This window comes from Girardinichthys multiradiatus, chromosome 24 (genome assembly GCF_021462225.1).
Source record: "Girardinichthys multiradiatus isolate DD_20200921_A chromosome 24, DD_fGirMul_XY1, whole genome shotgun sequence".
NCBI lineage: Eukaryota > Metazoa > Chordata > Actinopteri > Cyprinodontiformes > Goodeidae > Girardinichthys > Girardinichthys multiradiatus.
In genome coordinates this window covers 17,733,130-17,759,582 of record NC_061816.1, presented here as the reverse complement: position 1 = coordinate 17,759,582, position 26,453 = coordinate 17,733,130, and the positions used below count along the sequence as shown (strand labels likewise).

The 26,453-nt window shown below is 40.3% G+C and overlaps 1 protein-coding gene across 1 annotated transcript in view; it reads left to right on the top strand.

Annotated features, from left to right (window-relative positions):
* The window catches only part of LOC124861838 (collagen alpha-1(XXVIII) chain-like), a 41,797-nt gene extending 15,473 nt beyond the window's left edge, over positions 1–26,324 (top strand). The window contains exons 12-36 of the mRNA XM_047355788.1: positions 47–115; positions 226–294; positions 1,227–1,295; positions 5,565–5,633; positions 6,280–6,348; positions 7,319–7,387; positions 7,582–7,650; positions 8,839–8,910; positions 8,997–9,065; positions 9,506–9,577; positions 9,695–9,763; positions 11,386–11,454; positions 11,823–11,891; positions 12,255–12,323; positions 13,953–14,021; positions 16,862–16,930; positions 17,048–17,116; positions 17,198–17,278; positions 17,569–17,604; positions 17,689–17,725; positions 17,878–18,435; positions 22,728–23,011; positions 23,091–23,316; positions 25,137–25,331; positions 25,454–26,324. Coding sequence (XP_047211744.1) covers positions 47–115; positions 226–294; positions 1,227–1,295; positions 5,565–5,633; positions 6,280–6,348; positions 7,319–7,387; positions 7,582–7,650; positions 8,839–8,910; positions 8,997–9,065; positions 9,506–9,577; positions 9,695–9,763; positions 11,386–11,454; positions 11,823–11,891; positions 12,255–12,323; positions 13,953–14,021; positions 16,862–16,930; positions 17,048–17,116; positions 17,198–17,278; positions 17,569–17,604; positions 17,689–17,725; positions 17,878–18,435; positions 22,728–23,011; positions 23,091–23,316; positions 25,137–25,331; positions 25,454–25,461 — 2,604 coding nt within the window. The 3' untranslated portion in view covers positions 25,462–26,324. The remainder of the gene's footprint in view (positions 1–46; positions 116–225; positions 295–1,226; positions 1,296–5,564; positions 5,634–6,279; positions 6,349–7,318; positions 7,388–7,581; positions 7,651–8,838; positions 8,911–8,996; positions 9,066–9,505; positions 9,578–9,694; positions 9,764–11,385; positions 11,455–11,822; positions 11,892–12,254; positions 12,324–13,952; positions 14,022–16,861; positions 16,931–17,047; positions 17,117–17,197; positions 17,279–17,568; positions 17,605–17,688; positions 17,726–17,877; positions 18,436–22,727; positions 23,012–23,090; positions 23,317–25,136; positions 25,332–25,453) is intronic.
* The last annotated feature ends 129 nt before the right edge of the window (positions 26,325–26,453 follow it).

The following is a 26,453-nucleotide window of genomic DNA, read 5'->3' as shown; positions in this document are numbered from 1 at the left end:
ATCAGTAACACATGCACAAAATTTACCTATGGTTGTCTTTTTATAGGGGGAACGGGGGCTTCCTGGACCACCTGGAATCCAAGGTGAAACAGGGATCGGCCTTCCGGGACCAAAGGTAAAATTTCCTGCAATAATGTTCTGGAGAATCGTTTAATGAGAACATAACGATCAATCTTTGTGTCTCACGCTGTCTGAGCACTCCCCTTGGTATCTCGCACTCTGCAGGGGGATGCCGGTTTCCAGGGGCAACCAGGGCCTCCCGGTCCTCCAGGAATTGGCGAGCCTGGACTGCCTGTAAGTCAGAAACGAGGACAAAACATGTCACTTGTGTTTTATAAGTGGCGGTATAACAACGTAAATGGATCTGTTATTATGCTCAGCCTTTTTTACTGTTCCAACCCGCCTCATCTATCTGGCTTGTTATTACATGAAAACAGGAATTTCTTCTATGGTGACTTTTGTCATCCCCCTGAAACGGACATAAAACAAATTAAAAAATTGTGCTTGTTTATACATTTAATAGATCAGAGATTTGAGCCAATTTTAGCCTATTTAGATTTCTCTGACAGAACTAAAATTAAAAGCATTGAAATTCAGTCTACTTACCCTTCTGCAAGTGGTTTAATAATTATTTATATTAGAGGCAGAGGTGACGTCACACTGTGTGTGTTAGAGGGCAGTTGCTGTAAAACAAGAGGATTTAGAGTTGACATTTTAAACTGTCTTTAGCATTAATATTAGCAATTAGCACAGTTTGCATTATTGACTGTAAACATCAGTCTCCGTGTGTATTCACTGTAGAGTACAGACCTCTACCTTCCCAAGAGGATGCCAACATTTCCAAATCCAGTATATTTTTGGCATCAGGACCACCTTAGATTTAGAAAAGTATATATCCCTGTATGAACTGGTCAAATCTAGACCTGATTACTGTATAATGATTAGAGATTATTTATGATCTAGTTTGTGATTTATGAAACCTTTACTCTAGACTTTTCCAAGATGTTCCTAAAGTTTAATCTAATTCTTGAGAACCCAACACTGGATGTATTGTTACAACCCTAGAGTGCCTTGAGAGCATGACAGCATCATAATTGCCTACACATTAAGGATGGGCTTCATCTTAGCCTGAAGGAGGCTTCAGTCACTGGCATTGGCTCAACAAGCATTTGGTCAACCAAGATTAAGGTTCTTTAAAGGTCATTTATATCTTTGATTTTATTCAGGGACCTCAAGGGCCACAGGGAGTCCAAGGAGAGAGAGGAATGACAGGAGAAGGTCTCCCTGGACCAAAGGTGAGTGGGTGTTCATGTCTTTCATGTCTAAAGCTCCTGGGACAGACAGCATATCCTGAAAGACTCTTGCACTCAAGTCAGCTAAAAGCGTCAGCCATTTGACTTGTTTCTATGCATCTATGTTCAGTTCACCCATCAGCCCTCTGACCAGTGCAAAGAAAAGTCCTGTCTGGGCTCCAGATTCTGCAGCATTATGACAGAAAATTGACAGCGTGTATGGATACGAGACATAATAACACATGACAGAAGCGCCGTAAATTCCCATACGGCACTGCAGTATTACTTCCATTACCTCATGCTGTGGTGCAGTCTATTGATCGACCCGGCAGGAGCAGATGAGAACATCTCTGCGCAGAGGAGAAGATTCAGAGACGGGACAGAAAGGAGGAATAAAAGGGCCAGAACACCCCCACAGTTCAGACAGTGACTCAGTGAGAAAAAACTAATAGTCTCTTTACAGTGTCTGTGTTTTCTGAGTCTAACACATGCAGGAACACAACCAGAACATCTCCCACGTGTGCACACACACCTTCCTTCGTGAGGTTTCTGTTTTCTTAACTAAGCCCAGAAGCATTGGGCATTTTGTGTTTCCACTGCATGAAATACTTACTGCTGGTTCTATTTTGAAGTTTCATTCTATTGATCATCCATCCCAAAGTTGCTCACAGTAACCAACTCAGTGCCAGGCTCATCATTAAAATAGCATATTTACACAAAATAATAACTTCTAAGTTTAACATAAAGGTAAACCTCAAGTATTTAATCCTACCAAGCTTCTTTGTTGTGACAGAAGAGATGCATTAAACGAAACATAAGTAAACTGTCTTCAGGCCATTACGTACATAATTGCTTTTTTGTTCTCCTACAATATTTACCAAGCAACTTTGAAACAGAAGGTAGGCTCCAGGTGAAACTCTTATTCTACACTCACACCGGACTGTCATCTAATTCATCACCTGGCGCCGTTGCTCTGAAAAGCAACAGTTTCCACCATAAAACTGGAGAAGGTGGTTCCCCCCACTGTTAGATAACCCTCAAGGGCCCCCTTTAATTTTTTCTTTTTCTCTATTATTTCAGCGCGCTTTGCTGTATTTTCACAGATGCCGTTCTCTATCTAAAGCAGCGTTCTTCACATGACGTGCCCAGACAAGCTCTAGATTCACAGCAGCGGTGCAGCAGTGTAACCACTTTTTACACATCATTAGCGCTTCTGCTTTGAGCTCAGATCGCAGATTTATGACACTAAATCCAAACATCTGGAAGCCTACATGCAAATGCAGCTTTGTTATGCTAATTAATGTACATGTTTTGTAGCTTTGTCATTCTGTTTCCTTTCCTTGGATGACCTTGGAAAATGGGTAAAATTTCCTCAAGGTAAAAAATGTGGCTCCTCTGCAGATGCTCCTTTATCAAGTAGATTCTGTTCTCTTTTAAATGGATAGTACTGTTTGATGGAGGCCATTATTGTGCCACTCTGTGTTTCCTGTGCAGCATTTGTCACCTAAGCATTTGCAACATCTTAGACAGGGGAGTGATTTAACAAACAGGTTTTAAAACATTTGATCAGCCTTTCCTTGAGGTTCATTCTGCAAACATGATTTTTGTCCAAGGTACACTCACCCTGGGGGGAAGGTGGCTATTAAACCACCACCCTGTGATTGATGGAAAAAAAACAGTGAGGTTGACCTGTGTGATATCAGTTTATCTTAATAATTGTTCAGTAAGTCTGCTTCGGTGAGAGGCATCTGCCTCAGTTTGTTTCTGCTGTTCAATTAAAGGACAAATGTTGTGAATTTAGTGCCATCTAGTGGAAAAGCACTAAATTGCTTTCAATAAAACAACATTTAATCACTCCAGCTAAGCCTGTATGAGAAAATCCAACTAACTGCAATCAATTCATGGGTTACTATTTTATCTGAGGGGTCGTGTAATAATTGCCAACAGGATTTTTTTTGTAGTACTACACTTCCTTATTGAAAAGTAATATGAAATGCATGAATCATCAGCAGGGAGGAAGGGGATAGTAACCATATTCATGTTCGTATTCATCCTTAGAGCTACTCAACCCAAAAGGGCCTGTGTAGAGCCAGCAACTAGTTTACCAAAATTTAAAAATGTGTTGATACAACATGACTGGCCAAGTGCAAGCTGAGCTTCACTGTTCATAAAAATATACTTTTCCTCCTTTCTCAGTTTGTAGATGCTCAACTGTCTTCTTCTATTCAAACATCATCCAACCTCAAATAGAAATAAAGGGGTAGTTCAGAATTTTTTTAATGAGGTTCTGTTAAACAGATTATAATGTTTTGGTGTCTTTTTTTAGTATAAATCCAGATTAGTTGCTCCCAGAGGCTGAAACTAACAACGAGAAAAGAGCAAAGCGGACAAAAGTACTCCAGTTTCAAAAATATTACATCTTTATGCAACATTATTGTATGAGTCTTTGAACCACCATGTTTGTAATCGGCGGTTAGTTAAGCAAAACTTACGATTATTTACACAGGAAGAGGTTGGAGGTGGTGCAGCACAGATAATCTTCCTGTGTGAAACACATACTGAGAACAGAAGATGTCAGGCATTTCTGTTAGAGTAACTGTTGGATATGAGAGTACAGCGGTATTAAAATTATTACAGTAAGTGAATTTTGGTTTATTGATTTTCCTTTCTGTTCTCAAAACATGTTTCATAAAAGGAGACCATTATGGGCACATTGCCTGCTACATTAGTTTCCTTGTAAATAATAATAAGCCTTACTGTAAATAACCACCCAATGCATGCAGGCAACAGTTTTGTAAAATATTTTTAAAGTATCATTAGCATAATCTACTGTGGAGATATTGTGCTTGTTGTAAGATGGTAGACATCCGCTTTGATCTTGGCCCCTCTCAGAGAAGCTGTTACATTTAGCCCTGTGTGAAAACTAAACCTAATAAATGGTTGTCCCACCCTTGGCAGCAACATATACCATACCTGCCTTTGACTGGCCACTCCAAAACCATTTTTAGCCCTTCATAGGTAACTCTCCCATAGAAGCTGATTCTCATCCACTCTCCTTCTAATTTTTGAATCACTAACTCTGATCTTAACTATGGCAGATGAGGCCTGCAGTGCTTTCAATGTTGTTATTGGTTCTTTTGTGACCTCCTAGATTAGTCTTCAAAGCAGTAATTTTGGTGGATCAGATACTTCTGTAAACATTTACCTTTGTTCCATGTTTTGTCCATTTATGGATACCGGCTCTCTCTTATAGCCTACTTCATGTTGTCCGATAGGTTCAGTTTAAGTAGGTTTATACACTATATTAATCAGGCCTGAATATGGCTATTAAAATTGAACTCAGCTTTTTAAAACATATGATGTTTCACAGTTAATTTATGATTTTAAAAGGTGGGCAATTCCTTTTTCACAAGTTGGTATGGACAGATTGTTTTCCTTTAATGAAGGGACTCATCATTTGAAAACTGCATTTTATATTTACTCAGTTTATTGCTGTCTGGTAATAAAATTGGTCTAATAATCTGAAACATTTAAGTGTGAAAAGTAGAAATCTGAAAGGGGGGAAAATACTTTGTCACATTACTGTAGACAGGATGGACAAAGCTTAATCAAACCAAGATCCCCTTGCTCAAGTGGTATCATGTTGAAATAGAGTCACTTAAAAGAGCCAAATAAAAAACACTGATGTTAATTTCTGGAATTCTAATGGTTCTTTGTAAATTGAGAAGGACTACCCTTGTTTTCTACATTAAAACCACTAATACCCAGAACCGAATGGTGTTGACTTCATCTAGATTAAATCTTGACTGAACTGGACTTCTCCATATTGGACTTTCCTTGAACTCCCTTGAACTCCAGGTCAACACCATTCTTTGGGTTTGAATTATAACTTTTTTAGCTGTGTTGTTTAGTGCTTTGTCGTGACTGATAATTGAAATTGTGAATGCTTATGTTTCTTCTTGATATAATCCATGCTTTGTTTCAGGAAAAAGAAAACGTAATCTAAAGCTTTTAACTAGAAATATATTTGAAAGCCTTTACTCGGCATTTGAGCCCATATAAAATATCGTTCTATGCTTTATGTGAATATTACGTTACAGAAGGTACTGAAGGTAAGCTTTTATGTGTCTGAGTGCAGCTTTTATCAAAGCAACTATGAAAGACTTTTTGCTTTTGCTGATATGTGGCATATGGTCTTGCTTTGCCATTCCTGTGAGCACAGCTAATATTTCAAAAGTCAAAATGCAATAACGTCTCTGTCCACCTTCACAGGGCGAGCGAGGCATGGAGGGGCCACGGGGACCCAGAGGACAGCCGGGCCTTGGAATCAAAGGAGACAAGGTAGAGTACAGAGAGGCCATAAATGAGGCGCCTCGCTGAAAAGACTTTACAAAGGCAAAGAAAGCTAGAAAGCTAGAGCACTGTTGTGAAAGAAGCCAAAAGTTACCAGAGCTGGCGAAAAATGCATTGAGCATGATGTTATATAGGAGGTCACAGTCTACAGGCCATGAATCGAGGTTAAACCTTGAATGCTGTAGGAGGACTGCAGTTTTATGGCTTGGAACACTGAATGTGGGAACATTAACACTACTGCTGTATTCAGACATCAATGTAAAGTTAAGGTTTTTATTTGTCAGAATATGTTGTAGATCCATCCAGCCATCTGGATATCTTTTGACTCAGATGTAGATATGAGTTGGACATACTGAAAGGATTTGCAAAAAAGGTTCTAAAATCACATAAATTCTTTTTTAGCATTTATTTGACCTGAAAATGTTGTAGCCGAACATCGATAAGTTTATACTAAAACTGATGCAATGCAACTAATGTGCTGAGCCTAACTGAAATGTGTAGAGAACAAACAATGCTGGGTGATTTCCACAACTAACAAATCATTAAAAGTTACAGCTGAAACCTAAGTGTGATACACGGTCTAACTATGAGCATGTCTCCAGTGTTATAATTTTTTTAAACCTCGCTCTTATAGGGGGATTTTGGTCCTCCAGGGTTTCCAGGGCCCCTGGGCCTCCCAGGTGTAGGCATCCAAGGAGAAAAGGTATGTGGGTGGTTGTTAAACTAAGGGCTATATTTGCTGCTTTTTTCTGATGTTCTTCATTAGGCCTTAATTTAACTGGGTTTGATTATTTTCTACATCGCTATATGTTTTTGCAACTTTTTCCTACTTAGACTTACCATTTCTGATTACCCTAACCCTTGGCATGAAATCAAAAGTAAATACTCAGGTCAGCACATCTAGCACCAGGAACCATGCCACATTTACAGTCACTTAAATCCTCTTTCTTTCCCATTCTGAAGCTTGGTTTTAACTTTACCATTTGTCTTCACCACATCTAAATGTTTAATTGCCTCCCTGCCACATGATTGGCTGTTTCCCCATATGTGCCAACAAGCAATTCAACAAGTGTACATAGAAAAGTGCAAAGTGGGCATCCACATAACGACAATGGCAAGTGTATAAAACACTAACCTAATAGCACCTTTATATATGTGACCTTTTTAAAATGACATCGCTCTTGTAGTGGCAAAAACCTACCTTTGTGGTTAGCTTGAAATATTCATCCATTAAATATCTAAAACAAACAAAAAAAAAAAAACTGAAAGTAATCTACTGGGTCGATTTTAATCACATTAGTGATTACCTTTTGAAGAAATGTTTAAATTAAAAAAAAAGTCAGTGTAGTTCTATTTGGTTTATCAAATGTTTAATGTTAAGCATCTGTTAGCATGCTAACAGTTCTTGCTTTTATTGTTATTGTGTTAGTAAGCTAATTCTTGTGTTAGCAATTAGCAAAAACCAAAATAGTTATGTAATAGTAATGGTAAGTAATTCTCTTAAGTCATTCTCTTTATTCTTTATTATTCTAGTTTAGAGTTCCTGAGAAAAAGTCAATTAGATTTGGACGTTATTTCAACCAGAAACTTCACAAAAACACCTTGGGGCCTAAGAGGTTAAAAACAAATTCACATTACCCTCACCTTTAATTTCTATGTGACTTTCTTGGCAGGGAACAGAAGGTCCAAGGGGGCCACCAGGAATACGAGGCCTACCAGGAGAGGGTTTTCCTGGACCTAAGGTTAGTCCTGACAATAAGCCTAAACATTAAGAATATCAACATTGTATTCACTTGTCACATCACAAAATATGTGCTAGTCCAGACGTTCACTCTTTGCACAGCCTGTAAGAGAGACACAATAGGCAGTGGACCTTTAAATCTTTTCTTTACACCATCTTATTTATGGTTAATGAAGGTAACATTGTCTCACACAGGGAGACCAAGGGCTGCCAGGTGAAGTTGGGGCTCCAGGGGAAAGAGGAGCTGGTGAGCCCGGTGCAAAGGTGTGTCATAGTTCTAATGATTTATAAACCTATGTTAACAACAATCATTTAAGGTCCCTTTCACACTGGATCAATACTGCTCAATGTTCTTTAGTATCTGCACTACTGTTGAAACATTGCTGGTGCGCAGCAAATTTTAAACATTTTATGAGAAGGAGATTAAGACACAACTGTACTCTCCGTACACCAAATAGGTTTTTTCTGCTGCTTTCCTGGCCATCTTACCACAGTGCTGGATGGTTCCTACCAGTCTGCTGACTGGTTTTCTACATGGAAGGTTTATGCACCCCAACCATATGTTATGGCCTTACTGTGGAGTTGGAAACAACTATTTTAGCATTACAAAATGAGGGTGGGGGGGGGGGATGCTGTGTGCGGCAACCTGTGCCTTGTTTTTGATCTCACTGCAATCTCTGAGCACATATCATTGGTAGTACAGTCAGAGGGAATAAGACACACAAAATCCAAGATGTGTAAGGTTTCACTGATCACTGTGAAAGCTTATCATACCAAGGCCCTGAAACCTAAAGTTGTTTTATCAGACTAATGCAAAATTATATTATAAACTCTACAAGCTGCTTCTTATGATTTTCCTCATCCTTGTTTAGCCTCATTGTTTACTTATTTTTGATACATAAAAAGCAGATTGTTCAGCTTTCTCACACTTCTCTCAGCCTTATATGCGCCACATGGGAGTGTGTGCACTTTCCTCTAACTAAGAGCCCTATTCCAGGTGGAAAGCAGCTAAAGCTATCTCTGTCTGTGAGATTGTGGATTGTGTGTTTAAGCTACTTGGTGCAATCCTTTTGGTTGCAGCCAGAACAGCAGAAGTGTGAGATGCAAATAGCAGCTCTGCAAAGAGAAATGTCACAATAAATGACTTGTGTGGGTGTCATCAAGTTGCAGTCTAGTCAGTCTTGCTTCAAATCCTCTGATAACCCATCCATACAGGTGTGCACTTGCCATGTTTTCTGGATACACCGCATCCAGGAATCAGATTTGATTCACCATGATGAACATTTTGTCCTTGATGTAATCCAGAAGACCTCTTCAAAGACCACCCACATTCTGACTGATTTTTTTTATGTCGTAGTTTTTTTATTGCCTGGTGTGAACAGAGACTAAGTTTAATATGGTGTTTAAGTCTGCTGTCTATACACTTTGAAAGACCCACAAATCTTTGTGCAGGGTGAGCCAGGATCACCAGGACTGTCAGGTTTGCCTGGGCTTCCTGGAGAGGATGGCGCTCCAGGACAAAAGGTAGTTTGGAGCATTTTCTGTATAACTCGAGACTTTCCTACGGAACGAAAAACCAGTTTATTAAATGTCAGAGTTTGTGGCTTTAGGGTGAACCAGGAGCCGTTGGTCTTAGAGGTCCAGAAGGCGCACGTGGGATTGGTACTCAGGGTGAAAAGGTACACAGTTGTGTTGTAATTTCTTCAATTTGACCATTTCATGTAATTTCATGTTTCAGGAGGGGTTAACTTTACTCATTGGTGAAGGACTTCTTATTCAAACAAATTGTGCATACCACAACAGACTATGACCCTAATGGAGACCAAGCTTGGTAGCATACTTATTTTGTGGCTTTTTATTGCAATGGAAAATAAATCAATTTTTATTCTTTTCAGTTTATCTATTGTGTGCCTCTGAGCATTTTATGCCCACTTCCTGCTTTTCTTTTTGTCCTACTGGGACCTCTTTACTTGTGCCTAAGTACACAAGTAGTATTTCCTTATTACATTTGGCATATCTTGTGAAAGGCATTTGTTGACCTCTATGTACATTTATAAACGATGAGTGAGAGTCTCACAGTTATCACATAAACAACAATATTTCCTACACGGGTGCTCAGGGTGACCAAGGCCAAAGGGGAATAAGAGGTCTGACAGGTCCACCTGGCATTGCTGGACCCTCGGGACCAAAAGTAAGGAACCTTTGAGCTAATATTAGCTAAAACTATAGACAGTCTATGACAGGATGAACGCTATCAGTTAATGAAAGATTGTATTTTATTGATTCGGGCCAATTAATTTTTAATCAGGGAGAACCAGGGGCACAGGGAAGGCCGGGTTCCGCTGGTCCACCAGGACGTTTCATTACTGGACCCAAGGTATGCGCTTTCAGTTCTCGTAGTTTTCACCACTCCTGCTTATTCTCAAGTTGTATTTAGGTGATAATTACCCAGTTCATTTTCTGTGAAAGCAATTATCACTTGTGTGACAAAGATGTCATTATTGTTCAACTGAGATAAATATGCTTTATTCCCTGAGGAAATATTCATGTTTATATTGCATGCATGTAGGGCAAAAACTATGTGCAATAATTTACAAAAGCAAGACACCGAGGATGAGGTCATGGTTAAGAAAAACATTACAGAGATATTGTAAAAAGACATGACTTAAATGCTAGAAATGGGTGGCCATTGCAGGAGGAAGTTGTTCCATGACATTTACAATACTGCCTTTTATACAGTGTAATGAACATAAAAACCTTAGGTCAGACCCTATACACACATTTAACTGCTTCTTCAAGTACCTTGAGAATATTCTTGAGGATATTAGCCACAACAATCTCTCATGGTGTCTCTCAATGTTCCGAATGAATGTTTTCATGACCCTGACTTGATAATGGATGGAAGAAGTATTGTCTAACTGCCAGGACGTTTATATCTATGCTTGTTTACAATCTGTTCTTCTTTCTCATGGAGTTTACAGATTTTTTGTTTGAATTTCTCGCAAGTTTGTTTTGTTTTTTCCTCAATCCCTCGATGTTCTCAGCATAACTCAGTAGTAATCTTGTATTAAATTTCGTTCCGAGGTGATCAACAGTGGGAAACCACTAATACATACAATGTACTGAAACAAAACCCGGGACTATACACTTTAAACCACCTCTCTGATCAGAACATCAGATTTCTTCTGAGATTATCCTGTCAGCTAAACTAAAAGACGGGATTCTGGGAGCCAAACATCTGGAGTAGTCCAGTCTCTTTTGTAACATCCTGATTCTAGACCCAGAAAGTCGGCATTCTCTTATTCCGATCCATTGTGGTTAATCAGGTGCTCTCAGATGTTATAACTCAAATATTAGGCCATGAGTACTTCCTTTAAGCTTCAGACGGAGACCAAGTAAATGTTTAGTAAAATATAAACCTTTAACCTTAAAATCCCACTGTGACATTCTCAGTTTAAGTTGAGCTATTCGGAGCTTAATAAATCAGCTTCTCCTATATGGAAATAAGCCTTTAGCTGACATTATTACTCATTATAATAGATGTTTGTTTTAAAAACCTGTATTATAAAACTGTATTTATCTAAGTATGCCTATGCATCAAAGTAAACTATTTACTCTTCCACTTCCATCATGACTATTGGTTCACTTTCTTTCTCATGCATTTGGAGAAGGTCACAAAAAACATGTATTAAACATGTGGCTTGATTGGGAATGGTGTGCTGTTAGAAGCACTGATTTTTAAGTGTAAAAACTGCATGTATTTTCCCAGTAGATGGTGATTCTGAAGGGCAGAAATAAACTCACACACACTAAAACAACAACATGTTTTATTGGTTGAGTTTTGTTAGGGCCTCTGATACCAATCATTTAAAAATGCCATGATCTGGACTCTGATCTGGTACTTGGGCTTGGATCTCTAGTTAAAACAGCTAAAGTCGTATGTGTGTGTATATATCTCACCGGTGTCTGAAATATTCTTGCTATGAAATCCTGTTGTAGGGTGATCCTGGCCCAAGTGGTCCTCCTGGTCCAATTGGGGAGACTGGCTATGGACTTCCTGGCCCAAAGGTAACAGAAAGTAATTTTTGGTGCTAAAATACGTCTAAAATGGAAATAATCATGAAATTATTTCAGGCACAATGAAATTCCTTCTTGTAGTGATGGATCTTAAATAAACAAGTTCTCATGTCATGGCTAAATAGTTTTTGTTTAGGAGAACAGTTATCATTTAACATTGATAGGAGGCAGACTGGGCTGCACGTTTGCGCCACAGAGACTTTTAAAGGCATCTACTAAGAACTGAGAGGATATCAAAAATGGAACTTAAAGAAAACTTTTACATTCTTGTTTTGTTACCCTTGTACTAAATTTTTGCATTTCTTAATAGTATTTTGTATCAAAAGTTATCTGCCTTTGGATTTATTGTTTTGTTACAGGGGGATCGAGGTGATCCAGGCCCTACCGGTCCAATTGGTCCAAAAGGAGATGGCTATCTCGGCCCCATGGTAAAAAAAACAAAGTCCAACAGAATCTTGCCTATCCATCAACCTATAATTCTTTACATCAGCACCATTCATCACCCATTACACCCAGTTCTTCATCATTTCTTTCATGTTTTCCACTGTATGTTCAGCAGTTCCTGCTGTCCATCCATCATTTAGACATTTATTATCCAAAAGTTGCAGAAGATGTCCTGTACACTCCTGCAGCTACAACTCAGAACCGAGACAAAAAGACCAGACTGACATTCAGACTTACGGGATCAAATTCTCATTTGGAAAAAAATAATAATAATAATTGAGATCAGATGTTTTAGTTAGTGTCTAGTAGGCAATTAGATCCGGTGAGTGATGATTTCTGTTGTTTAGGGTCCTCCTGGTCTGCCGGGGCTTCCTGGAGAACCTGGGTCAGAGGGTGTGGGCATCCCGGGACCAAAGGTGAGAACACTTCTGAATTAGGCTTGTGTGCACTATGGTGACAAATTAAATTAGAGATAAACCCAAATTCTTCCATGATTCTAATTTTATTTTTGACCCCGAAACCCAAAAGAAAAATACATTTGAGTGAAAATGAAAGAACCAGTAGAGCCAGTACCTTTTGGTACACATTTGGATCCATTTATATTGAGGGTCGCTGGAGAAGGAGATGTCTGTGCTTCCCTTTTGAACCTCTTTTCCTGGCGGAAAACAATGAAAGTATGACATGTGACTCTGATGCAGTAGAAATGTAAGTCTGGGACAAATCATGAAAAATGGCGACCTATTCTTGTCTTATTAGTATTTGGAGTTGATCACAGTTTGTTGGGATCTGTTTATCTAACCTTCTTGAATGCTTACTACAGTTGGGATGAAGAACTGGGGATCTAAAGTCCAATACATACCCCACAAAAACAGAACAATTTGTTGTCCTTGTCAAGGCACCAGGAACAAGGATAAAGTTATTTCTTACCAGGACATTTCATGCTTCACAAAAACTCAAGTGCATAACATCCCGAGAATACAGTAGGTTTCTTCATAATGCAGCACACCCAAGTTAAATGTTTTCGGACACCACACAAGAAAAAAGATCTGCCCAAAATATGCGTCAAGGACCAGTTGGAACCAGTCTTCTGTTGTCCATCCTTGTAGTTGCTGCAGATTTTTACCCTGTCCTTGATGCGCTTGTTGTCAAATGGTCTTTATCCAAGGTGTGCATTCAAACACACTCACACCCACTTGCTGCCACTATTGAACAAGCTCGGAACTGGTGGCAACATGATTGCACACTTCTTTGGATGAGATGGCCCTGGTGCTTGCTGAAGATCTTTCGTTGCAGCTTAACTGCTTACCTTGACGTTCATGATAGTTCAGAAAACTCTTCTGTCAGCAGCAAATTTTCCAGCAAATTATTAGCTTAAATAAAAAAATTGGGCAAATAGTAGTGGTATTTGTCATTTATTAGATCAAATAACTTTTCCAAAGTTGAGAGTATTTTTACCTTGTTAGCAATTTTTCCTTTTTTTTGTAGGAATAGATTATTCAGAAGTTTGTGGCCAATTCTCAATCTCAGGTTTTTGTGAAGCTAGACTTGATCAGGAAGGCAATGGATTTTTGAGTTTTTGACCAGTCAGTCATCAGTGACCAGCTAATTTCACAGCCTATCTCAGCTTTTTTCTGGAGATTAATAAAATGCCTGCTCTCGTTTCAGAGGGATTTTAATTGAAAATTAAACACTGATTTTAGAGTAAACGGAGAAAGAGAAATCCTGATTTAATTTAAGTAACTTTAGATTAAACATTGAAAAATACAAACATAGTCTTCCTCTGTTTTTGTGTTTTGTGTCTTTTTTAAAGATGTGTTTTATGAGCAGGTTAAACATCTTCCCTGTGGCACTTGGTTCATGCAAGTCATTTGGTAAAAATCTCCCTAAATAGAATTATGATACCTCTAATGCTGCAATGCTCAGGGCAAAAAATTTTGTTTCTCTTTGTAATTTACAGTTGATTAAAATATGAAATTGGTTTTCTTGATAAATATCTATGTTTCAGTGTTCTTACTGAGTATCTTGTGTGTTTCTCAACATTTCAGGGGGATGTTGGATTCCGAGGATTGCCCGGTCTACCTGGACCTCCGGGTGAAGGCATCCAAGGACCTCCGGTAAATTTATAACCATTTTAAATCTTTGTTTTCATGGCCGCATCCGACCAGTCCTCGTGCTTTTGGCACAACCTGAGACTTTTGTTTTTACTTCTGTTTTTTGATCATATTGTTTTCATTTTCCTGTTCTTATTGTTTGTTTTTTGTTTTATCTTTTTAAAGTTTTGGCAATTTTACATGTGCAGCACCTTGTTGCAGCAGTCAAACATTTTGAAAAGCTCCTATCCTTTTCCTCTAATTCCACAATAATCCTCTGCTTTGTGTTGGTTGTGAAACCTTGAAAATGGAAAAAGGTGGAGCTATCACTATGAACGTATTTTATATAATCACCCCCACAGCACTCACGAGTGCAGAGTGTGAATCTCTGCAGACGCGTGTGTGATGAGGAAAATTTGTCCTAACAGGCATTGATTGAACAACACCCAGCATCCCTTAGGTCCTCACAGATCACATCCTTGTTCCCTGTGGGATCAGACCAGTGTCTCTGCAGGTCAGAGCACTTCCACAGCCATTTGCAGGGGGCAAGATTTAATTAAGAACTCAGATAAAGTCACCAAAGGCGGAACAAAGTGAGGAAGCGCATCACCCTGACAGATGTCAGGCCTTGTTCATGCTGACTGAGTCATGTCAGGACAGATGGTTTTTATTTTTAAATAATTTTAATAGCTATCTCTCACATTTAGCTTTACATCAAGATCAGATTACAACAGTTAATTAGCTAGGCATTTAACATAATACTTCATACTAAAATTACTTTTAAGTGCCACTAAAGTTAGCTGTCGATTTGCAAGACAAAAGCGTGACTTTTTTAAAGGTGTGTGTCCCGTAGCATAACACTGACAATGCATTTCAGAAAGAGAACGTCAAGCCAACAGTCAAACATGGTGGTAGTAGTGTGATGGTCTGCTGCTGCTTTGCTGCTTCAGGACCTGGACAACTTGCTGTAATGGATGAACCTGTTAATTCTGCTCTCCAGCAGAAAGTCCTGAAGGAGAATGTCCTTCCAAGGTGTAATCACCTTGTTACCTTAAGCTCAAGTACACTTGGGTGATGCAGGAGGTCAACGATCCAAAGCACACCAACAAGTCCACATCTAAATAGAAAAGAAGTGGTCTAGTCAAATCCAACTGAGATACTGAGGCATGGCCTTAAACAGGACGTTAATGTTGGATAACCCTTCAGTGTGGCTTAATTATAACAATTCTGCAAAGACAAGTGAGCCAAAATCCCTCTACATTGATGTAAAAGTCTCATGGACAGTTACTGACAGTTTCTTGATAGCAGCTGTTGTCACTAAGGGTGGCACAACCAGTTATCAGGTTTAGGGGCCATTTACTATACTTTTTCATGTAGGGCCAGGCTGGTTTGGATGGTTTTTTCCCCCTTGATTAATTAAATAATCAGTTGACAACTCTTTTTTTTTTTTTTTTTTCTCAGATTGTCTTTCTCTGATACAAAAAATGTTGGATGATCTGAATTGTTTAAGCATGATAAAAAAGGACAAAACAGAAGAAATCTGTAAAGGGGGTAAATACTTCAACAGCACTTTATAGGCCTGATCTACTAAAGGTTTGCATGTATAAAAGCACATACAAAGTTGATAGCGCACCCAAAGCTGATCTACTAACCAGATGCACCGAGGATTGCGTCTGTCAAATGAGCAGAACAGCAGCCGCAATCCATTTAGATCCATTTTGCCATCATGATTATGCAGAATGAATGCTGATCATCAGAACATGCAAAATACTATATTGAAAGCCAGGTGCAAACTGGCAACGTGTAACGAACACGTCTGCGGTCATTGTGGTGAGACGGAGGCACAGGTACAATAACAGGCGACCGAGGGAGAGAACCTTGCAGAAATAAAAGTAGTAGAGAGATATCATGTGTCCAGCAATGGCACTTTTAAGGCTAATTTGGAGCAAGTTACAAATAGAAGCCATACAATATCTCCTATGGATACGTCTGGATAATTCTGGCACTCCATCACTTGATGGCACATCACTGTTGTCTTGATTGTACTGGAGAGCGCTTGTATACAGCCCAGAAAAGGTGAAGAAGACGATAGTTGTCTGCTGCATGTTCACAACATATTTATGTTGCCATAAATGTGGCAGAAAAAGATTTCTTTAGTCGGACAGATTAATGTCGCGGGACTGCAGACATGGACCAATCTGATTTAAAGCCATTTTTCATGAGCCATTCGAGGTATGCTTTTTATTTAAATTCTTTATGCAATTAAACCAAAACAACAAACACCATGACTGAATTTAAATATTATGGCCTGTTTTGAAACAAAGAAAACTGAACGTTAACAGCCAATAACACAATCGTAATTGAAATAGAGCTGTCTGCACCACTTTTGCACCTGGTATCAGTTGCGCAAGCAGTCTTAGGAGATCACCCGCAACACACCCACAAACAGCATGTGCAATTTTTTTTAGCACACACAGGTTAGTGCTCCTTATCTGGGTCCATACTAGATCAGACCCTATGTGTTCCATTTGCCTTGAACATTAAATCTGGGAATAACTTCACATTCAACATGACCTTGTTCCCATCGGAACTAAATTATCTAAATAATTAAATTATACGACTCTTACTACATCAGCTTGATGGAAATATGCAACATAATGAGCCATTTGCAAATTGCTGTGTGCACTTAGACCCACATAATTTAATCTTTGTGTGTGTCGGTACCTAAATAATCATTCTTTATCCACCAACTAAAAACTGTATGTGCATATTTTAGTGAACAAATACAGCAGTAATGGCTGGTGGATGGATTTGACACTAGCAGTACAGGGTGATGCTCTTACCAGTGTGGGATTTTTTTGCAGGGTAACCCCGGGCGATCAGGTCCACCAGGCCCAATGGGGCCACAGGGACTAGGACTTCAAGGTCCCAAGGTAGGCTTTGGTTAAATGTAATCAATAAGTGTTTTTCATTTAGGTGTTAAATATTCAAAAATAATAATGTAATGTCTTTATGTTTTTGTGACTATTTTAACTTTGTGTGTCCTTCAGGGTGAACAGGGGGCCCAGGGTGTGACAGGGCCCAGAGGTTTACCTGGAGAGGGCTTTCCAGGACCCAAAGTCAGTTAATGTGTTGTTAAACAATTTGGGGTCACAAGTAATTGGTTGATTGCTGATGTTTTATTTTGTTTTCTGCATTAGGGTGATCGAGGTTCGTCAGGAGAGAGAGGGGTTAAAGGATACAAGGGAGAAATGGGAGATCCGGGAACGCCGGGACAATCTGTGAGTGATTTTTACAGGGTATCTGCAGGGTATGGACACGTTTGGAACAAATGGAATTTGATTTAAGTATTTTCCAGGTCAGGATAAATATGGAAAAACTTAAAATATAGGAAAAAAGATTAGGAACACTGTTTTTGAATGTCTTTTGATTGTGTTCTGCTTTGTGATGTATAGTGATAGAAGCATGGCTTCCTCTTGTTTAAACTAGTATTTATCTGGTAGATTAAATTAGAGATCTCAACTCTTTGACAGTTTTGTTCCTAATTGAGCTCATTCCATCCTCATCTTAGGGTCTGCCGGGTGTAAAAGGGGAAGCAGGCCTCACTGTGAGTCCCACTTCATGTTCTTTCTCATCAGTTATTTAACATGGCCATTTATGAGCTCATGTTCTGGTGATGTATTAATTTCAGAGAGAGGACATCATTCGAATGATCAAAGAGATCTGTGGTAAAGTAACTTCTGATCTTTCACTTGTCTGTATAACATTAGCTGCACAAATGTAACAGGAGAAGGTTTAGTTTCTGTCTGGTCTTATCTGTAGATGGTTGCATCAGATTTCACCAGCTGAAAGTGACATTTCAGCCATGATCTCATTCTAGGATGCGGGATCAAGTGCAAGGAGAAGCCCATGGAGCTGGTGTTTGTCATTGACAGCTCAGAGAGTGTGGGCCCAGAGAACTTTGAGATCATCAAGCATTTTGTGACCACTCTGGTGGACCGGGTCACAGTAGGCCGCAACGCCACCAGGATTGGTCTGATATTGTACAGCTTGGAGGTAAAGCTGGTGTTCAACTTGGCCCGCTACAACACCAAAGAGGACATAAAGGAGGCCATCAGGAACATCCCATACATGGGCGAGGGCACACATACTGGTACAGCCATCCGTAAAGCCACACAGGAGGCCTTCTACAGCTCACGCATGGGCGTCAGCAAAGTGGTCATCGTGATTACCGATGGGCAAACGGACAAACGGGAGTCCGTCAAGCTGGATATAGCCGTGCGAGAAGCCCATGCTGCCAACATTGAGATGTTTGCCCTGGGAATTGTAAACACTACGGACCCAACACAGGCCGACTTCCTGAGAGAGCTCAACCTGATCGCCTCTGACCCAGACAGTGAGCACATGTTCCTGATCGATGACTTCAACACTTTGCCAGGTATGAATTGATTAACAGGGCAAACCAAAGGATTTGATATGCCATCAATAGAAAATTATGCCATAGACATTGCCTTGCAAATTATTCATGCCTCTTGAGCTTTTTCACATTTTCTCATGTTGTGTGAAAGAAAAAGGATGCATAATTTTCCATTTGTTTACAAAGAAAATTTTAAAAAGTATAATGAGCATTTGTATTCAGCCCCCCTGAGTCAGTACTTCGTAAAAGCACCTTTTGCTTCACTTACAGCTACAAGAATTACTCTACCAGCGTTGCAGAGACAAGATAAATTTGACCATTCTTTTGTGCAAAGTGGCTCAATTAAAATTAGTTTGATAAAGACTTTGACAAGGCCATTCTAACAGTTCTCTGGCAGCATATTTAAGGACATTGTTTCAAGTCTTTGTAGTTTGTAACTCTTCTAGGATCCTGCATTTAGCTTCATCCATCTTCCCATCAACACTGGCCAGCTTTTCTTTTGAAGAAAAACAGACCCACAGCATGAGGCTGCCACCACCATGTTTCACCGTGGGGATGGTGTGTTCACTTTCTTCCACTTGTATGTTGTGTTCCCTACATGGGTTATAGAAAACTACAAACAGGACTTCTTACAGGTTTCTTTCAAAACTGGCTTTTTACTTAGTATGCTTCTATAAAGGCCAAGTTTTTGAAGTGCACTTTTTTTTGGGGGGGTATTAGAATAAAGAAGGGCCGAAATACCAATTCTGACACACTTTCAGAATTTTGGTAAAATTTGGTAGTAATAAACTGAACGCTATGTATCCTTTTTCTTTCACTTCATAATGCTTTCCTTTGTTCATTGTCTTTGATGTTAATGTTATGGTTTACTTGATATTGGAATGCAGACGAGCAGGCAGCGTGATGGTAAGTGAAAAAAAAAAAAGGTTTAATAACAAACCTCACACTCAGCAGGAGACAGGAACAAAACAAATGGGCAGGCAAGACAGGCATGACATGATCAAAAAGACAAGACTTGGTTAGAGAACAAGACATGAGCATGAGAGATGTTTCTGTGACGACTAACAGAACAGGTGTGAATATATGGCGTGAAAACCAGGCGGATCAGGGAGACAGATTAACTTGAAGCAGGTGAACCGAATAAACTTAATTAACAGAACAAAACGTGACTGGAGCAAAACAGAGACTCTAGAACACAAACTAGAAAAACATGAAGCAAAAGCATAACAAGATCCAAAAACCAAACTTGACAAAACATGAACAAGACGACAAAACAAAAGCATGACCAGGAAAATAAACAGAAACATGATTCAAAACTTGAACAGTGAAAAACATAAGGAAAAAAGCCGAAACCAAAAACCAAACAACCCCAAATCATGACAGAACCCCCCCCCCTTAAGGGCGGATACCAGACGCCCACAACAGTCCAACCAAAAAAAAACAATCCGACCAGGGCGGGCGGTGGGGGCCTTGGAAGGAGGGCCAAAAACAGAGTTCAGGCGGGCGACCAGGAGGTCGTCCACAGCAGGCACAGAGTTCAGGCGGGCGACTAGGAGGTTGTCCCCAGCAGGCACAGAGTTCAGGCGGGCGACCAGGAGGTCGTCCCCAGCAGGCACAGAGTTCAGGCGGGCGACCCGACCTGCGACGGGAAACTGCAGGTAGATCAGGAGGCCGACTGAGCAGAGTAGAGGACCTCCCAGAAACTCTGTGGAACTCCGGAAGGGCGGAGCCTGGCGAACCCTCAGAGGCTGAAGCGGAGGCGTCGCCGAACCCTCAGAGGCTGAAGCGAAGGTGTCGCCGAACCCTCAGAGGCTGAAGCGGAGGCGTCGCCGAGACCCTCAGTGGGGTGAGCAGAGGCTGAGGCATCGCCAAGACCCTCAGTGGCGTGAGCAGAGGCTGAGGCGTCGCCGAGACCCTCAGTGGCATGAGCAGAGGCTGAGGCGTCGACGAGACCCTCAGTGGCGTGAGCAGAGGCTGAGGCGTCGCCAAGACCCTCAGTGATGTGAGCAGAGGCTGAGGCGTCGCCGAGACCCTCAGTGACGTGGGCTGCTCTGCAGCAGCGCTCTGGAGACCTAGGCTGGCTGGGAAACCACCTCCTCACCAGCCGAACCACAGGAAGGTGCTCCACGCCGGCGTTTCTTGCGGCGGGAGGAGGGCGAGGGCTTCACTGCCGGGCCAAAATGCGCAGCCAGGGGAGCAGGCGGAGAACGGCGACGAAGGGGACCTGTCCCCGGACATGGAATCGCCAACCTGGATCCATCATAAACCGACTGCGGCACTGACAGCCCTGCAGAACGGCGCAGTGACTTCTCCGCCTCCCGAGACAGGAAAGTAAAGAGGTCCATGGAGCTAGCCTGATGCTTATCTGCGAGGTCCATTGTTGGCGGAAACATTCTGTTAAGGTTTGCAAGATATAGGACCCCAGAATGCAGACGAGCAGGCAGCATGATGGTAAGTGAAAAAAAAGGTTTAATAACAAAAACTCACACTCAGCAGGAGGCAGGAACAAAACAAATGGGCAGGCAAGACAGGCATGGCATGATCAAAAAAAACAAGACTTTGTTAGAGAACAAGACATGAGCATAAGAAATGTTTCCACAACGACTAACAGAACAGGTGTGTATAAATGGAGTGAAAACCAGGCGGAGCAAGGAGACAGATTAACTTGAAGCAGGTGAACCGAATAAACTTAATTAACAGAACAAAACGTGACTGGAGCAAAACAAAGACTCTAGAACACAAACTAGAAAAACATGAAGCAAAAGCATAACCAGATCCAAAAACCAAACTTGACAAAACATGAACAAGACGACAAAACAAAAGCATGACCAGGAAAATAAACAGAAACATGATTCAAAACTTGAACAGTGAAAAACATAAGGAAAAAAGCCGAAACCAAAAACCAAACAACCCCAAATCATGACAGTTTATTAAGTTAAAATCCCCCAAAATAAATAAAAAAATTGTTTGTAACACGACTCTTAATAGCTGTTAATAAGAAGTTAGATTGGGAATGAAGTCAAACCTAACCCAACAGTGTTAACTGTTGTGCTCAGTGACCAAGCTAACTGCTGGAAGCAATGTAAGCCGAAAACAATGGATTTCTCTGAATTGATATGCAAATACTATGAACTATTATGTACTGGTTATAGCTATCTGTCTCCTATGGGTGGCAGCCATATTGAACTGAAGAATCGTGAAATTCTAACAGCTGACTTAAAACCAGAGGATAGTCTTTTGCAGATGTTTGAGAAATTCCATACCACTTTTTTACATTTTTAATCCTAATAAACAGAAAATCATCTGTTTTACTCCAGTCACTGATTTAAACATGTTTGCTGCAAAAATGGACACAGTGATGAACTGTAGGAGAGTATTTAAAGTAGCATTAAACAAAAACGTCAGTTCAGTGAGGTTTAGTTCATTAGTTTGAGTGTAAATTTGTGTTATTTTATAGGAATTTGATAAAGGGCAGTATTTAATAATCTAGTAAATCCTAAAGCCAAGTGGGTAAAAAATGTCTTCTTCTGTCAGTCCTCAACAGTTTCCCAAAAATCTTGCTTATTTAATTGTTTTACAGAAAGGTTTGTTGCCTGCTTTACTTTATTTTGTGCTGACTGCTTTCATACTTGAGTGTTGAAGCAGTAGCTGTAAACTTCAGCCTGCATGACGTCATGGATAAACTGGACTGTTGTGGCTCACTGAAGGGATCAGGCCTGCAGTTGGCACTGCTGTCCTCTGTTGGCAGAGGTAAAAGATGGAAGCTGTATTTGAGGAAGCACGAATGCAGCCAGAGAGCAGTGTTTTTATGCTAAGGCTAGCACAAACCCAAACCATCCTCCTCTCAGTTGGTCACCTGTCAAAAGCTTTAGGCTGTGTTAGGTTTACTGTATTATTCTTCGATAACAGAATAATATGCTCAGGTTTATCTCAGCCATCTGGCCGGTGCTTTGTAGCAACGTGGGGGAGGGGCAGGGCTGTGTTACTTGATTCTCTGTACAGCAGCAAATAATTCTAGTCACTCTGACACTTTCTCTGGCATGTCTTTAAAGGGGTTTAGTGACATGATGACATTTTTTGTGGTTTTCAAATGATAACTTGTTGATACTAGATACTGCTAACCAACTAATGTTTAAGTATAAACCTGATGGAAATGTTATTTGGCACATTTTATGTTCACCCCAGGACATGTGTGGGTCCTACATCAATTTGAGTCTCATCTGATAGATTTGGAGCGTTCCACAGAAAACATTCCCTAGACTCTTAACACTCCATTATCTTCTTTATCATTCTTCTTCTGTGTGTTTTCTCAGCTCTCGAGTCCAAGTTAGTCAGTCAGTTCTGTGAGGATGAAAATGGAGCCTTGATTTACAACAGAATAACAAATGGCTACAACGGCCAAGGAAACAACGGCTACAATGGCAACAGAATTGGTACTGGGAGCTACGCGACTGGTGGTTATGGGTACAGGCCCATAACTCAGCAGGACATACTCAACAGTCGACGGACTGACCTTAACTCTGGTGCCGGCACTCACAGCCAAGGCGGTCAGGTAGAAATGACCCAGCAGGGCAGCAAAGGATCCAGCAATGTCCACGTATGGAACACAGTACAACAAATATACATGAATCATTACTAAAGCTCAATAAACCCACAGTTTATTTTTTCTTCCTAAGGATGCAGGGGGGCAGCGTGTGACCACAGTAATAACCAACCCAGGAAGTGAACGTGGGGACACATTTAACCGTGGCACCTCAGACTACAGAACTCCACCTCCTGCCAGAGAGGGCTCATCTGCTAGTGGAGGGTCTTTCTCATCTTCATCCTCTACAAATATAAGCACATCATCTTCAGGTGTTTCTGCACAGTATGTGCCTCCACCAAGGCCAGCTCTTCCTAAAGGTACACAAAACCCCTCACACTCCTCTGTTTTTACATCTTATAATTTCTCTTATGAGAAAATTATCTTTAATTCTAACTTTTGACGGAAATCAAAGCTGCAGTTTAGAATATTGTTTTTTTTCTCATGAGACTGCAACAGAAACAAGAAACTGTCTAGCTGCAATATGTGTTTCCACTGTACAAATAAAAATGTGCGATATTCATTGGAGTTTTGCAGCAGTGTTCAGTACATCATTTGAAAATGCAAAGACTATGTCCCATGATAACTCTGGAGGAGCTGCATAGACCCAGAGCTCAGGTGGGAGATTCTGTTAAAAGCAAAACCACTTGTTGACCTCTCCACAAATATGGCCTTTATGCAAGAGTAGTCAAAAAAAAAAGAAATGTATTGTTTAGAGTAAGAAATAAGAAGTCCCAGCTATAATTTCCACAAAAGGTGCCTTGATCTGGTGAGACCATAACTGTACTGCCAAACATTATTGTGGTAGAAAACGAACACCTTGCATCACTCTGGACACAACATCACCACTCTGTCATGCAGTGGTCATGCTTTTCTTGGACAGGTACAAGGAAATTAGTTAGAGGTGATGGGTAGATGTAAGCAGCAAAAAACAGGGGAATACTGTAAGAAAACATGTAAAAGACTTATGAATAGGGTGGAGGTTCACCTCCCTTCAGGATTACACTAAACATACAGCTATAGCTATAAAGCAATGGTCAAAGACAAATCAAAAACATTTGTGTTTTAATGGCCCAGTCAAAGTCCAGGCCTAAATTCAATTGAGAATCTGTGGTAAGACTTGAACATTATTTTTCATAGACATAGAGATGTACCCCGAAAGACCTGCAGGTGTAATTGTGGCAAAATGTGGTTCTACAAAGTATTGACTGAGCAGAAATGCACAAAACAATTCAGATTTTTAATTGTTAAAGAAAAATCTATCTGGAGCATTTGTTAGTTTGGAACAAAGTGGTCAATAATAAGCCCTCCTTGCTTGGTAAGACTAAACCTTCTGGCAAATCCCCAGCTGCCAGTTGTCACTGCTAGTCAGGCAGAACTGTTAGTTGGTCATTATAGTTTCTTTTTTGTGTTTCTTTGCTTTTTAACATCATGGAGTATGCTGGAATATTTTACTCTAGATTTCCAAAAATAGTTTCGTTAATTTGTTCTTCCTGGTGCTTTATTTTCATGCAGAAATAAAAATGACAGAGCCTCGGAATGCTTCTTGGACGAAGAAACTTCCTTGAAATACTTTTAATCCACCAGTACTTTAGTCTTTTTTGGGTAGGCCTGAAGTAAATTGGGAGTTCCCTCCAACCAGCCACAGCTGGGATAATGACATGCAAAGTAAAGCACCAACAACCACTAACGACACAATCCTAAAGCCCTCAACGTCTGACAGTTAGCCAGAATCATTACAGGGGGATGCAGGATCCCCTGCAGTGACGTGACATGATTCGAATCTCCAGTGAAGTAGCAGTCTGGTGTGTTTAGTGAGCCGGTTGCAGAGAGGGCACAGATTTTACTTGATGTATCCTTCATGCTGTGTGCAACGAAGCGAGGAACAGTGAAGCCAATTATTTTTGAAGTAGTGTGGCTATTATTGTGGAACCCGGCTCCTTCCTGAAGAAACGGAGCAGAAATGGTCACTCTGGGGGTGGATTTTTGCTGCAGCTATCTATTTGTGTGTGTGTGTGTGTGTGTGTGTGTGTGTGTGTGTGTGTGTGTGTGTGTGTGTGTGTGTGTGCGTGTGTGTGTGTGTGTGTGTAAGTAAATGTGTGTGTGTTCCTACCCCTTATGACATGACATTTTCTTGCAGAGACCGTACCCTTGGACCCTCGCTGTGGGCTGGTTCTGGACCAGGGAACATGTCGAGAGTATAACATCCGGTGGTACTACGACAAGCAGGCCAACGCTTGCGCCCAGTTCTGGTATGGAAGCTGCGGTGGCAACAGCAACCGCTTTGACACAGAGGAGGAGTGTAAGAGGACATGTGTGGTTTCCAGAGTCACAGGTAGACCTTCCCATTATATTGTTTTTTTCTTTGTTTGTTTTTTACAGACAGTGCCTTGTTATATTACAACCTTTGACTTATCTATTAAGGTATTGACCTTCCTGCATGTTTTGTTTCTTCAGGAGGCTGAGTGAAGACATCCATCCTACACCTGTGGTAGAAACTTCAAGGAGGAGCCATAAACTGCTGCCATTTTCCACCAGATTACAGAAAGCTGGGTTACAATTTCTCAGGCAAATACATGAACATTTCAGCTTCTGGTATTTTACAGCAAAATGATTCTGTACAAAAAATGTGATGGAGATCCATGATTATTTCTACTCAGGTATACAGATGAGCACTCCTGTCTGCTTCCCTCATACTCATTGAGTGCTGTGAAAATAGTGAAAAGACAGATGGTTTGCACCATATGGACAATCATAACTCTGCAACTAACCAAACAGCATCAGTGAACTGATGTGGTGTAAACCAAACTGTAGCTATAAGTTCTTCATATTTAGGTTCTAAAGTTCAGAGCCATTAAGAGGTTCAGTTTCATAACTTATGTCAGTAGCATTTTAAATGTCTTGAATCTTCCCTAATTTCTCAAGATTTTTGCTTTCAAGCAGTCAAACTTGTCATGTGATCATGTGATCTTTTAAGTGATCTTGATCAATAGTTGGTCAGATTTTCTGAAGGTCTTTCTCTGGACCAGGAGTGTTTTCAGTGCACTACCTGTTCATTTTCAGAGGAGATAGTTTTTTTTTAAGCTACATTGATCTATGTATCATTCTAGAATGGACACCTGAATTTCCACATCTGGTATATGAATATTGTATTAATATTAGATTTTTATTACGCAGTCGAAATGTTCTTTTTGTAGCCATGTGTCATGATTTGGGGTTATTTGGTTTTTGGTTTCGGTGATTTTCCTTATGTTTTTCACTGTTCAAGTTTTGAATCATGTTTCTGTTTATTTTCCCGGTCATGCTTTTGTTTTGTCGTCTTGTTCATGTTTTGTCAAGTTTGATTTTCGGATCTGGTTAGGCTTTTGCTTCATGTTTTTCTAGTTTGTGTTCATGAGTCTCTGTATTGCTCTAGTCACGTTTTGTTCTGTTAATTAAGTTTATTCGGTTCACCTGC